Source organism: Phalacrocorax aristotelis, chromosome 1, assembly GCF_949628215.1.
Source record: "Phalacrocorax aristotelis chromosome 1, bGulAri2.1, whole genome shotgun sequence".
Classification (NCBI taxonomy): domain Eukaryota; kingdom Metazoa; phylum Chordata; class Aves; order Suliformes; family Phalacrocoracidae; genus Phalacrocorax; species Phalacrocorax aristotelis.
This window is the reverse complement of record NC_134276.1, coordinates 77,128,299-77,142,525: the sequence shown is the minus strand read 5'-3', so window position 1 is coordinate 77,142,525 and position 14,227 is coordinate 77,128,299. Positions and strand designations below refer to the sequence as shown.

General features: G+C 41.4%; 1 protein-coding gene across 4 annotated transcripts in view; it reads right to left on the bottom strand.

The window, feature by feature from the left end:
* Nucleotides 1-14,227, bottom strand: part of GYG2 (glycogenin 2) — a 23,525-nt gene extending 9,298 nt beyond the window's left edge. Inside the window, exons 1-8 of one of the 4 annotated variants that reach the window (XM_075094767.1) lie at nt 13,839-14,227; nt 8,117-8,258; nt 6,210-6,384; nt 5,403-5,565; nt 4,718-4,844; nt 3,567-3,789; nt 2,841-2,981; nt 1,229-1,353 (exon numbers count right to left, since the gene is read on the bottom strand). In XM_075094767.1, coding sequence (XP_074950868.1) covers nt 1,229-1,353; nt 2,841-2,981; nt 3,567-3,789; nt 4,718-4,844; nt 5,403-5,565; nt 6,210-6,384; nt 8,117-8,258; nt 13,839-14,058 — 1,316 coding nt within the window. In that variant the 5' untranslated portion in view covers nt 14,059-14,227. Of the gene's footprint in view, nt 1-1,228; nt 1,354-2,840; nt 2,982-3,566; nt 3,790-4,717; nt 4,845-5,402; nt 5,566-6,209; nt 6,385-8,116; nt 8,259-12,045; nt 12,071-13,838 lie in introns of those variants that run through there. The other 3 variants (XM_075094748.1, XM_075094776.1, XM_075094756.1) reach the window with 3 other exon arrangements.

Sequence of the window (14,227 nt, the reverse complement as noted above, 5' to 3'; positions counted from 1 at the left end):
ACTGTAACCAGTAATAAAGATTATATATAACAAGGACTAATCAAGGCAGCTACTGAAAACCTGCTTTCAGTACCAGCCCAAGAGGCTCCAAGGCAAACTCATCTCATGTTATAAACAACATTGAAATCGACCAGAATGGCCTTCCAGTGAAGCCCTCACAAATTCAATACAGAAGTGTTTCAGAATAGAGCTTAATGGGCACAAATCAGTGGCTTAAACTGCCTAAATGCAGTTTGGGGCAGAAAAGGCACAGGACTTGCACCAGACCTGCACCTGCAGGCCAGGTAATGTATTTCAAACAGCCCACATGACACTCTATGCTTAGGCATTACATCCTTCCATATGTGTCCCCACTTGGGTCCCCCTCTGTACATGGCCTTAAACATGAATAAATACTTTGAAAGGCATGCTTGCTCCTTATATATTCCAATATGCAACAATACTTGGTATTTAATTTTGAGGCTTTTTATATACGTAACTGCAGTAACGCATGAAGGTTCCTTTCTTTGCCATTGGCAAGCCTTACCAACAGCTTTGGATGCCAGAAACAAGACGACAGGGATCATCATGTTTTTAGAAATGGAGAACTTAGCTAGGGCTCAAACAGCCCTGGCTGCACAGGAGCTACAGATTCACCTACAGTTTTGTTTCTCAGTCTTAAAAGTATTTCTCCGCAGTCCTTCACAATCATAGAGAAGGCCTCATTAGGAAAATGGCTGTGTTGTACACCTTACAAGATACAAATCCTTGACAATCTGCTGCCCTCATCAACACCAAGACTGGCACTGCTGTCACACTGCCCACAGATAAATACAGTACAAGATCACAAAGGAAAGCCCAGTAGCTTAGGCTTCATGCCTGACTCACTGTACACTATTCATTTTCCACTTGCTTGGAAACATCATTTCAGCAGGTTAAAAAACCAAAACAAACCAGAACCAAACCACCCAGTTTTGCTTGTATTAGTATTGGAGGGCTAAAATTAACACCATGCATTTATTACTTAGGGACTAGCACAGGAAAATATAAATTTAAAAACTACAAGTATAACTAATAGAAAGGGATTGTATCCCAGTACTGGAAGCAGTTAAGGAATTACATAGCTGAAAGATGCAAGAATTTATTTGCACATTGCATCATAATTAGTTGAGATTTCCCAAAATGATGTTGGCAGCAAAGACATGCATGCAGTTATCAACGGATGTACAATGCAGAAAGCTATGTGTACCAGTTCTGAGGCTTCCTGAAACGCAGGATGAAATACAAGTTGTTCTGAAGGTCTGTCAGGCTCAGAGAGATGGACGTTAGAACCGCTTTGTTCAACTTCACACACAGGTTGCTAAAATACAGCCACTGAGGTTTTATTAGGAGAATATTTTTTCATAGTTTCCTTATCATGAGAATTCATACAATACAAATTGATTTCAGTCTTGGCATAAGGGAAAGCAGGGGATGGGAGGAAAAGGAATGAAACACATTATCACCAAGGACAAAATTCATCTCACCCAGCTTTAGCTATCAAAATGGCATTGAATCTAAGCTCCTACTGTAATCAATCTAGCATAAGTACCTCCAGAGGGCAGCTCATCTCATCTCATCCTAAAATAGGTCCAAGAGTGGCTGTCATTTTTCAGTGACTACAGAAACAGCCTGGAAATCTAGCTTACAGTAGATGCCTACTGCTCAGGAGGCCACACTTCCACAAGAAAAATCTCATTTTAGGGTAGTGGCTTGCTGTGTAACTCGGGAGCTTTTTACATGTACAGAATGAGAACAGGAGAATGAATTCCAAAACAGAGGTAAAATAGATAGCCCAAAAAATACTGCCCCAAATATCTGCCTTTGCCAGATATCAAAACATAAATGAGTACACAGACCCCATTCTGAAGTTTCTTCCACCAAAACCAAAACAATCCCACAAGACTACTGAAGCTAAGCAACAAAAAGTGGAATGATGGCGTTCCTAAGTAAGAAGAGAATCAGGCTATTAATTTCTAATTATTATGAACTTCTGCTAAACCAATCCTAGTAATTAAAAAAATAAAATAAATTTAAATTCTAATTACTTTAAGTGAACATCATGATTTTTTAACCCCAAACAGACATCTTGAAAGTGTGTCCCCATTTGGTTTGAGCATTTCCAATGGAGTCAGATGCATGAGGCACACAGGATTAACACATCTTTTGCAAATAAATTATAAATATAAATTCTAGAATGGCTTATCATACAACATGTAATGACTTACAGCTGCAGAAGCACTGTGCTATTACATCCAACTTAATTCCTGCATAAAATAAGGGGAGTCAGTGCAACAGAAACACCAAAATACAAGAAGAGTGACTGAAGAACCAGGACCCCTGCAGTGTTCGTCAGTGGATTCTTTAAAGACACTCCTCGTTGCCCAAATCACAAAATTTGGGGAACAGTTTTCTGAGTCAACACTTCTGGAAAAACCCCAATAATTTCTATAGAGGAGTGATAGAACAGATCCTAGCTTTTAAAATATTAATTCACAAGAGTATTAATAATCAAAAGATTACTTTGGTAACAATTTTTTAATATTAACTTTATTAAGTACCTAACAACTTTCAATAAGCAGTCTCTGTGTAAGATTCAATGCAACCTCTTTCAACCTCCAGATAACCATGCATGCGCGACTCAAGATTAAAGAAATTAAATACTCTTTAGGCTAATTCTGATGCTAGCAAGAAAATTCAATAGCTACAGCTAAACTGAAGAAGATATCATCTCCCAGATTAGAAGCATAATTTTAAGAAAATCTCATTTTAGTATATCATTTTCCTTCATTACTGCATATAGTAATATACAACATACTTACAGCTTTAAAAGCGAGTTCCTCAGGTGAACATGCTGTGGGATATATTTCATAAGTCTGCTCTGGAAGCACAGGCATTTGCAGCGAATTGGCCACAGGAGGACTGACCTTTTTCAGTGTAATTTCAACTCCATTGAAAGAGTGCTAACAAAAACAAGAACATCTCACCACTGAAATGCAATTTTGCAGGAAATTAATATCTTTCTTACAACAGTTCCACTGCCTGACAGGGATCTCAGCATTAAAGGAAAAAAACCAATAAATTCAAAATAAACACTGCCATTACAAATCCGATTTGTTTGTTATGACCCTCATAAAACAAGTTATAATGCAGTTCTGAAAAGGTAAATTTTATGATAGTTCAAGGTCTAGTTGATGGTCTACATCAGCTTAGCTTGAAAAAGTCAAAAGTCTGTCTGTTTCAGAGCCAGATTAACTTCTCTGGCTAATTTGTATCATACTTTGTGTTTAATTCACAGAATCTATAAACATACATTCCCATACAGGCTCTTCAACAATTAAGACAGGGGCTGGGAGGAATCTTTGGAAAGCCAATAGTACGAAAAATCCTTTCTAAACTGCTAGTTTAGATGCTTCTAGCAGCAATCATTGCTACTACCAATCAACAACTATCATGGTTTTTCATCCAATTCCTTCCTCTAGCAAACACATAACTTTCAGATATTTCTTGGGATTCGAGCATATTCCCACGAACTCCTGATTAGTTACCTTGCGTTCCTCAGATTCTGATTCTTCCATCTTTTGAAGTTTTTCTAACAAAGGCAATATACTGGCACTGTATATATTCCACCAGAGGGCAAGAAATGACAGCTGATTAAAAGATCCAGACGTGGTGTCATCCTGCATAACTCTCTTTGTTTGAAGGTTGTATTTGTAGTTCCAGGGCTTTGTCGCTCCCAAGAAGTGAACAACTTTGGCATCTCTACCAAAACTGTAGAGCGATTAAACATATGGGTTTATACATTACTTATACATTAATATTTTTTTTTGCCTATATAAACTGCTTAAGAAACACGCTTACTGTCACTGGTGAGGTAATTTTGACATTTTGCAACACCAACACATTCAAAATGAGTAGATCTATTAATATTTTTTCTATCTTACTAGTTTAAGGTACTTTGTTTAGCATCACGAAAACAAAAGACTGCATTGCCATTTGCTTCCTGCTGCTGGTTCTAGTAGAAAAGCTCATGAAGCAAGATGACAGGCTCATGCAGTCCCATTTCCAGTCCTCCTTCCTACTCTGTTCACAAATAAATACCACTTCAAACATTGAATCAACAAAATTGGTTATTACTGATCCCATATTAAAAACTACTAATAGATACATCGTCCTAAGTTCACCTTCCAGTAAGTGTGTTTTATGCAACTAGAACAGTAATTCATGACACCCTAAATGCAGCTTGCCTTCTTCCAGAAGAGTTTCTCTCACTGCGCTGTCTGAAGTCGTATAATTACTAGCACAAATTTTGTTTCATGGAAGAACCTAAGATATGGTTTAAAAAAAATAAAAAAAAACCCAACTGTTTCCCATAGAACTGACTGGAAAAGAAGGGAACAATATTCAAAGTAAGGTTGTTAGAACCTAATGCTAAAGTAATCTACATCTTTTTAAATATGAGAAAAGCTCCTCTGAAACAACATGTAAGAGAGTGTATCCAACTCTGGGACCCTCTGTGTCCAGATGCAAGACACTCATATTGCATTTAAGTTTCTACTGCGTGATTTTTACATAACATCATTTTTGACTTCTGTAATATATAATCAAGAGAATATGCCATTATTATTCTCTCCTCTCTTATAATGGAATGTTTGTTAACAAACTACAGAGCTTTACAGTCAGAAGTGTTATTACTTACTGATTGAAAGCAGGAACGTAGGTGTATACAGCACTGCTGCTTAAGTTATAGAGAAAAGGTAAGTGTTTGCCGATATCTGCTGTTGCCCAGTTGCTGAAGAAGCTATTCAACAGGCCTTGATCACCTCCTGAAGAATACAAAAAACAGTTTTACCATAATTATGCATACACTCAAATTTACGTCACAATTTCATGTCCAAGGATGGGAGTGAGACTGGTGTGTTCATGGGAGTGCAACTTGGACTTGACAAGATGGCCACATGAGCAGGTACAAGTGAATAATACCTGATCCACTCCGATGCAAGTTCAGTGTAAATGGAGTCCTATTGTAATATATGAAGAAAGGAGTAGGAAAGGGTTTTTGGTTTCCCTCAGAGCAGAAGACTGAAGATCAGCTCTCTCCTAAACCAGACAGCAAAATTAAAACTTACTGAGCAAGACTCAGACACAATGTCCCTTCGTTGCACTTTTCTGGGAAGCACAGTCCACAGTAAGTCAATGGGTCTTAAGTACAGTGTAAGGAGCAAAGGGCTGCACCTTAAATTTCTGTGAGGGCACAATTACGTAAAGCCCAGAGAACTCCTGCCTTCCTCCATTCTGCCAGATAGCATGGAAGCTACAGAAGAACCACCTACTGAGCAGGAATCTAATGTCTTGCACTTCATCCCTTAAGCTTTGCCCCTTACCATCAAAGCTGCCATGTTCAGCAGCAAACCGGAGCAGCAGGTTGTACGTTTTCAAAGAAGGTCGGAACACAAATACACCACTATTAAAGCAGTCAGGCCAGCCAGAATCAGGAGCTGCTGAAAACTCTTCTCGATCAAACAATTCATCAACATTGCAAAGCACCTTAGAGAGAGTAGGATAAAATACAAATTGTTAGAGCAGATGTTTTTCCAGAACATGAGTAGCTAAATCAGTACCAGTGGAGTAAACTGCTAGTTTGGCCATGTGTACAGCTTGCAGAGCATAAAAGCAGTGGCAACGCAAACTATGCTAGGGTCACAACCTCTATTTTTAATATAATGAGGAAACATTAACTGTGGTTCTCCATGATTTCTCTGATAAAAGCAGAAACCCTGTGAAATTATTTAATGAGCCTTAGAGACCTTCCAGAAGGTCCCTTTAAATATTATAACATGCCATGCCTCCATTTTAAAACTGGCCTGCCTTCCTGACCAGAGTAAGTCCAAACAAAAGTACATGACAGTTCTATTTTAAAAGTCTGTCAGAAGCCCATTTGCATAGAGTGTGTTTCTGATATCTTTTGAGGACAGTCTTGAGGCTACTCTCAAAAAAGCATTTATTTCTATGCAGCTAGCAAAACTCTGAGCATTGACAAAACATGCCAGCCAGAGCTCCTGCGACCTTGTGACCACCAGCAAATCTGGTCACTTCATAGGCCAGTAGGCTGCCTAATGAGGAAGCATCCCACACTCAGAGTAGCTCTTTAAGGCAAACACAAACATTTCCACGGCTTCGGGTCTGCTCACCAAAGTGTCTGCATCCATGAAGACACATTTGCTATACTGAGTAAGAGTCCAACAGTGAAGCTTAGTCAAGGTTACACCCAGTTCTGGCCTCTGCATCAGAGCCAAACGGACTGAGTCAGCACTGTCAAGTGCATCCACTTCAATTACTTCGTCAAACACGCTGTGGAGGACAGACCTACCAGAGCAAGCAGTGGAGAGAAAGAAGGGAATTTAGTGAGGTTCATCAGAGTTCACTTCTGGCATGAAAACAGTGACACACAGCACAACATATTTTATGACAATAACAAAGGCTAGATTGATTGGTTAGAATAAGACAAAAGTGAAAAGCCCTTGTAAACAGTCTGCTGAAGTGGCAGCTATCAGGCCATAAGCCATCGCCTCTTCCATTACAGGGCCAGCACATCTCAAAAGCAACAGGTGCTGCGTGGAGGAGAAACCAATCCTTATTTTAGTTACTTAATATCCTATAGAAATACCAGCAGAAATTAAAGCAGCTTTCATCCTGTACAACTGTGTCTGAAGAACAGTGCCGTACTTGTTCCCTGTGCATCGTACAGGATGTGGCAGGCATTGTCAGTGCAGTAATTTGCACCTATTATGCCCAAGTAAATGCAGCTTCAAAACTGCGCCTTTAAAAAAGGCGATACATACTTGCTCACTACTACAGATCATGTCAAATGAGGCTTTAAGGAAGACATCTTTTTTCTGTCTTTCATGAGAATTTTATAGGTGATACCAAAGTAGGTGATTTTCCTTCAAGATGCAAGACAAAGCCTTTTAAACACAGTTTATTTATTTACATTACACTACTAACTACAATGTCCTGGATGTCATACAAACACAGCAAAAGAAAAGCCTGCGCTGATTATCTAGATTTCAGAGTCATTAGCTTTTGCTTGACTGATCTTCAAGGGACAGGAGTTAACTGGGAAATAATTAAGAGTAGGTACAGATTTTTAGAAACATAGTTCAGTGATTTTTTTTTTTAAATGCTATGCTTGATAAAAAAAATATAAAGATTTTTCCCCCCACTGAATGGGGGTTAAAAAACTGATGGACTTAGTATCCATCTAGGTGTCAAATGTATACAGTATTCCCTCAGGAAGGTTACAGTGTTCTGACAAAATCCATACTTTAAAAAGCCATTAAAACCAGATTTCTGTACATCCGATCACAGCAAAAATGGGAAAATATGTTTCTTGAGCCAGATGCATGGCAAATACTTTCAAGTGGCATACAGAAATCAGGAGCTTGCACACTTCCTAAGCCAAAGCAGAACTAAGAGTTTAAGTAGCTATGGCATGTCATGTTCCTTTTAATAAGCAACACAGTCCTCCGAATAGCAGGGCTTGAGTTCAACAGATCTAATGAGATTTCTGTACATCTGTAGTGCCTGTAGAATCACAATCCAAATTGGAAAGTGATTAAAAAATTAAAAAGAAGCAAAAATAAATTAATTTCTCATCATGGTAGCTGTGCACCAGTATTTTAAGAAGATTAGTCATCTGAAGCTGAGCCCCTAAGGTTTTTGGAGAGTTCTGATGCCACAGGTGGTTATATATCTTGCTCTTCCTCAAAGAGAAACTCTTGGGGGAAGAAAAAACAGTAGTGCCTTTATTTTGGCTCAAAAGCAAGACACAAAAACCTTAGCTCCTAAACTTTCAGCTTATGTTCACAATTAATGGCTTAAGACAACTTCCAGCCACAAATTCTACTTTTTGCAACTGAATTCTTATTAGGCTTTCAATCTTATCATGGATGTTATTTGGGACTCGTCTCAGAAATCGCTAGCCAAGGGCAAACTTCTAGACATAATGCTGTGAAATCCACAAGAAGCCTATTAAAATCTTTCATGCTGTTGTTTATTCTTCCATATTATCAACCTCCAAAAATACATGAATCCTTACCTCATCCCACTGGAAACCTCTGGTGTAATTAGTACTGCCAATTTTCTAGATGTTGTATGGTTCCTCAATGACTGTCCGAGAACCAGAGCGCCTTGACAGTACACATCGTCGGTAGCAAGGGTCACAAAGGCTTGATCCGTTACTGTGTGCAAATATTCAGAAAAGTCACTTTACAGCTTTAACATAAGCTCTTTTTGCAGGTTCCTACAGTCTCCCTCCTCCAGTGAACCAACCGGCTGCGGCTTATAACAACCTGCAGTTCTTGTGATAAGCTCTTTTCTTTCCCAAACGCCCCCAGAAAACAGAACTGAATGGAAAATCCAGTGGATGTGACTGCAGAATGTATGTTTCTGAATTTTGGATTTTTTTCTTTGCTTGATTTACATAACAGGTATGAAGTTTTTGGACTAGCCTTCAACAAATAATTCCCCAATTCTTATTGTCTAAACATAATGTCAATCAAAAAAGCCGAACAAGGAAAATGTTCCTGTTTATTCTGTGGCAAAAGCTTAGGAAAAAACCCAGAACGTTAAGTACTAGCCAGAAATGTCCTTCTTTCCATGACCTCACTGCATCAACCCACCAGGCATTCTTCTTTGCTCTGTCCTCTTGATATGGGGGTAACTGGTGCTGGCTGAACAAATGCAGAGAAATTGCTACTGAGATTGGTACACCTCCCAGAAGTTAAGGATCCCGACCCCAAGTAACTCCAAGAAAATTAGGAACGTTTCTCATTGTCAAGAAACACATGGGCAAAAGAGTTACAATAAAAAAGAAAGCAAGCTACACTCATGCACAACAGCAAACCTAATGTATTTTGTAGAGATACCAGGGCTGCAGCAGTATGGGCTCCTTCAGCTCTGCCCTCTAACAGAACCCCACCATTATCAGGGTTCTCCTGGGGAGAGCCAAGAACCTGATTCAGCAAGGTAAACAGCATCCTCAGAGCAGACGGAAGACCTCAGCTTTCTAGGCTGCAAAATTAACCACTTGTTAAGACAAGTGGGTCACACCGATGAGGGGAATTCCACTGAGCCCTTCAGAGCTTCAGTAAATACTTGTGTTGAATTACTTGTTTAAAACCACCATCATCTTAAGGGACAAGCAATTATGTTAAATAAATTAAAACAACCAAACAATAACAACAACAAAAACACCCTGTCATACAGTTTCCAGGCTCTGTGAGAGACACAAGGAAAGAATCTCACAGAGCTGGTTGCAGAGAACCCAACAAATGACCTCATGGCTGCCCCAGCCAGAGGCTGCCAAAATGAATGAGTTCAAACTTCTAACCTAACATCAAGGTACGCAATGAAGTATGGTTGGGGCCTGTGAAAGCTCTCAGGTACTAGGTATTTTCATTTGGCATGTCCTCCAAATCCAGACTGAAATGCAGACCCACTGGTGTGCTGTCTTCTTCCCCCCTTTATGCTCTACCTCCCGCTCATTTCCAGCCAGACCTGAATTTGAATCAAGCACATACACCTTATGTTTGTTGACACCGCAACAGATCTCTGCACCTCAGGAGAATCACAGTAGTGTTAAACTTGGCCAAAAAACCTGAATCATCCATTCAAACTTAAAATAGTTTGCAGACCCCCCAGCTAAGCAAACTCCCAATAACATTTAAAATCACAATTTCCAGAAGAAGCAAATGAAAACTTGAGCTTTCAAATCTCCCGTTACCATAACAGCTCGAGCAAGTTATGGGTGTTCCAGAAAACAATGAATAGGGAGTTGCTTACATGGAGTGGTTTCAAAGGACAGCTGTGCAAGTAAACTGCTCCTACTCCAACCTTCCAAGAGGTTAAATGAATAAATACAAGCACACATAAAAAACAAAACAAAACGCCACTGAAGGCTACTTTAGCAATAAAATTATTCTCAAAAGACACAAAGAGTCAGCAAAGAAAAGCACATCTGTGTCAGGCAACAGGCATCTTCAGCCAAATAAAGGTAATAAAACAACTACCGAGAGGAATGTGGGGGGTAGGTTAATAAAAGCAAACTGTGAAATGAGTGGGAGTTTAAATCTTAAAATACTGTTTTAAATAACAGCCACAAAACTAAACACTTAATCTTCTTATTCCTTCTGCAAATTCTTTTAGCTACAGAAGCCGAATCTTTACATAAGTAATACATCTAAAAATACACAAGCTACACATCAAATACTTCAGCAAGCTAGCATAGCAAATTTCCACATCCTGCCTACGCTTTCATGCTCTCTAACTCTCGGGCTAAAGTTGTGGTCAGAACCACAAGGAAGCAAACTGCCAAACATATACAAGCTTCTACCTCACACAGAAAAGAAACCAATTGTCTCTTTTGAGAATCAGATGTGGGATACATATTATGGCCTTCTTAACAGAGTGAATCATTACGGAGATAATTGTATAGATAATCAAACTATTGACTGAAACCATGCAACTTTAAAATATTTCTGGTGCCAAGAGAGAAGCGTGTCCTAGCTACTTTAAAATCATACAGGGGCATCACTAATCCATTAAGGATCTGTAGGGACTTTAAAACCAAAAGGTTGTATCGCTACTTGTTCTTTCATCTAATCCCTGTTTTCAAGGAAGAAGTGTTACTTGACTTGCCTCATTTAGAAAGTTCTTCAGAACTCTGTCCCTATAAGTAAATGTTTTATTTTTGTAACTGAAAAGTAGGGATCAGATTTTGATATAAACTTGTGAAAGTAAACCCTTTACCTGAAAATTCCCATTTAACAGAAATCAAGGACAGTGCTGCATTAAATCTAACGTACACAGGGTTTCACTCACTGACTTTAAGCTGCAAAAGAAGATTTGATCTTTTGAGTTTGAAGGCCGATAGTGTAGGTATTTAAAATTCATTGAAACTGTTTTGTTTTGGTTTTTTTAAGTGGAGCTTTATGCATAACTTAGAATTCTTTATTATGACAATAAGATTTTTCATGGAAAACACCTAGTGTGAACAGTATTAAGTTTTCAAGCAAATTGTTCTCAAGCTGTGGAACCCTATGGCTAATACCACTGACTCTCAGTGAATTATGAGAAAAGTAAGTGTATGATTATTATCACATTAAAACCACGTTGTATGAATTTATAAATCTGCTCATTTCTCTTGTCTTAAATACCACATAGCACATGAAGATGCAAGTTTAGAAATCATTATCGTCAGCAGTGGCTCCCCAGTTTTAATACCTAACAATAGTTTCCCAGAACAAACCAAGGATTTTCAGGCTAATAACTTTGGTGACTTATTTTAGACCCGGCTCTGCAGCTACAGACACCAACAAAGAAAAGACAGCAAAAGTAATGGGAATCACACAGTCAGGGTGATTTTATGTGAAACTTGTTAGTTTTTTAGCCAAGATCACCCACTTCTTATGCTACTTACTTATAGTAGTCATACCTCTGACAATTCTGCCAGAGGCAAAATTCTTCAACAGGCCGGAAAACCAATTCTAGGGCAGTTAAAAGCCTTACTTAGAATCCACAGCGAGCAGACTGGGTGGTGCTCACTTTGATGTTCAAAGAAAAGAGAGAGAGGGAATGAACAAACACGAGGTACCCACTGAGAATCAGGAGTGTCTGGTAATAACAAGCACTGAATGAACTACATGCACCTGACAGCTTCAAGACAAGTTTAAGTAGGGTGGGTTTTTTTCCATAATTCACTAGGCACAGCTTTTTAAACATATTTCGGTCTTTCTTCTGGTAGACAGAGAAAGGATAAATGTGCTCTAGCTGTCGCTCCTAGAGTGACAACTCAAATTTGCCAAATTGCCCACTCCAAAATTGCCACAGGAGACCAGATGCTCATATACTACAACTTTCCTACACGCATATGCTAAATATCACATTGCTGTCTTATGCATAAATACAAGAGTGGATGAACCAATAGCTAAAAGCCTCCAACAGGCTGGTTAGGTCCCCACTACGTACTGCCATTCATACGATCCAACGTCGTAACATTGCTTTCTTAAATTCCTCCCTGGTACCATCTGTTGCTCTTTTGTCACCTCCTCCGGTCTACTTCAGGCACGAGCTGCAGGACAGGCAGGCTGCAGTCCGGACCTGTGCCCGTGGAACCCAAAGCACCTTTCTGAAATCCCGAGCAGCAACGACATACCACAGCCCCAACTCACGACATGTTTTCTAACAACAATTTTGTTACTCCCCCTCCCACACAGAGGTCCCCCTGCATCCTCCCCCAGAAGCACGTCTCAGTGAAGATGTGTCAGACTACTGCAAAGATAAAGAAAGCTAGAGGCCTTCTCGCTTCTCTGACCTGGCACAACTGTATCAGAAGCACTCGGGAACAGAAAGCTCTGTTCCAGCTGACACCCAGAACCTTAAAAGCAGTCAGGAAGTATTTTCTTAAAAGTAGGTAAAATAAATAACCTATGTCAGAGCACCATCAGAAATTATGCAAGTTTTCAGCAAAGATGCAGTTATTGCCATAGTAATCAAATGACAGCTGGCAATTTTAATTCCCATGCTTCCTCGGTCTGGGTCCAACAGTGGAAACATTTACTTTACTGATGAAGGTGGCACAACCAACACTTTACATAGACCTTTTTATAACACAATATAAGTGGACAGTTGATGGCATGCAGTATTTCTCTTGGTCTAACAAAGTTCTGCCTGATCTAAAATCAGACTCTATCTTACCCTTTATTAAAAGGACACTGAATTTTAGTAGACAGGATTATGACTGTTATCTTGGAAGGCTACAAAAGAAGACGTGTCTCTCATTTTGTGTAGCTTTTACTAAATATTTTTCAGTTAAGAACAGCTACATTCTGCTTTTTTGTTATTCAACAGGTAGTAAATAATTTTGTTATTCAACAGGTAGTAAATAATCTTTACAAAAAATCAGATGCAACAATATTAAAACGTGCAAGTTAAGCATAGACCCAAATCTAGTCTCAAAATAGTAAGATACCAGTTTGAAAAAAATTAGTTGTAATTTAGTCATAATTGCTTAAGCAGTCCAAAGATGGCAGAGGACTTGATACAATACATTAGGATTTTCCAGTCTTTACATCCTCCTTTCAAAAAAGGAAAAAAAAGAAACCAAACCAAACAAAACCACAATCCTTTAATCCTTTAATTTGCAGGCTCCCTTTCTGTGTCTTCCCCCAGCGCTGAGGTGCCACACACACGAGTTCAAACTGGGGATCCACCAGGCCGAAAGCGCGAGGTGTGTCTGTGACACCCTTCCAACGGCCCCGCAAACCCAACCTCGGGGTGCTGCCGTCAAGAAACGGCGGGGCACCTGCGCCCAGGCGGTGCTGTCAGCCCTGAACCAGCCCCTCCCGGCTTTGGGGATGACTCTGGGCAGAGGACCGCCGCTGAAGGCTAAGAAGGGACACAAGAGGTTTCTCCGGGCCTGTGGCCCGGGGCGCCACCGCAGCGCGCCGCCCCGCAGAGCACCCGGAACGCGCAGGGAGGCCCGGGCAGGCCAGCCTGCACCCACAGGCAGGAGGCGTAAAGTTCAGCTCTTCCACCCACCAGCCCGGTGGTTTAAATCCTGACCTGGGGCTGCTAACGCCAGGACGGCGCTTAGCTCACAGGGGAGCGGCGCCGACCCCCGCCCGCGCCGGGCTGCGGGACGGGAGGCGCTCCCGGGGGCGCCCAGCGCCGGCCCCGAGGGGCGGCTCGACACGGGCGAAGCGGGGGTCGGTGGTGGCCCCTCCTCAGGCGGGCCCGGCGGCCGGGGCCGCGGTACTCACCGGACATCCTGCGGCAGGCGGGGGGGGGGCGGCTGGGCAGGGGCTGGGGCAGGGGCAGGGGCACGGCCCAGGCCCGCGGCGCCCACGTCCGCGCCGCCGCCGCACCTGCTGGCGGCGGGCCCGGTAAATCGCGAAATGGGATTAGCCTCTTTCCTGCTGAAGACAGTCGTCGGTGAATTATACTCGCCGGGACTCCTGCGCAGCGGCAGAGAGACGGCATTAACGGCGGAGACCCATTCGGGAGGGTTGGCACGACCCACCCCGCCCCCCGTTCCTGGCGCTGCCTTTACAGCAAGGGGGGGCTGCTCGTCCCCGGCCCCGCCGTGCGCCCCGAGGCAGGGCAGCGCCCGGCCCCGGCAGCCACCCCTCCAGCACGGCCCCGCACCTGC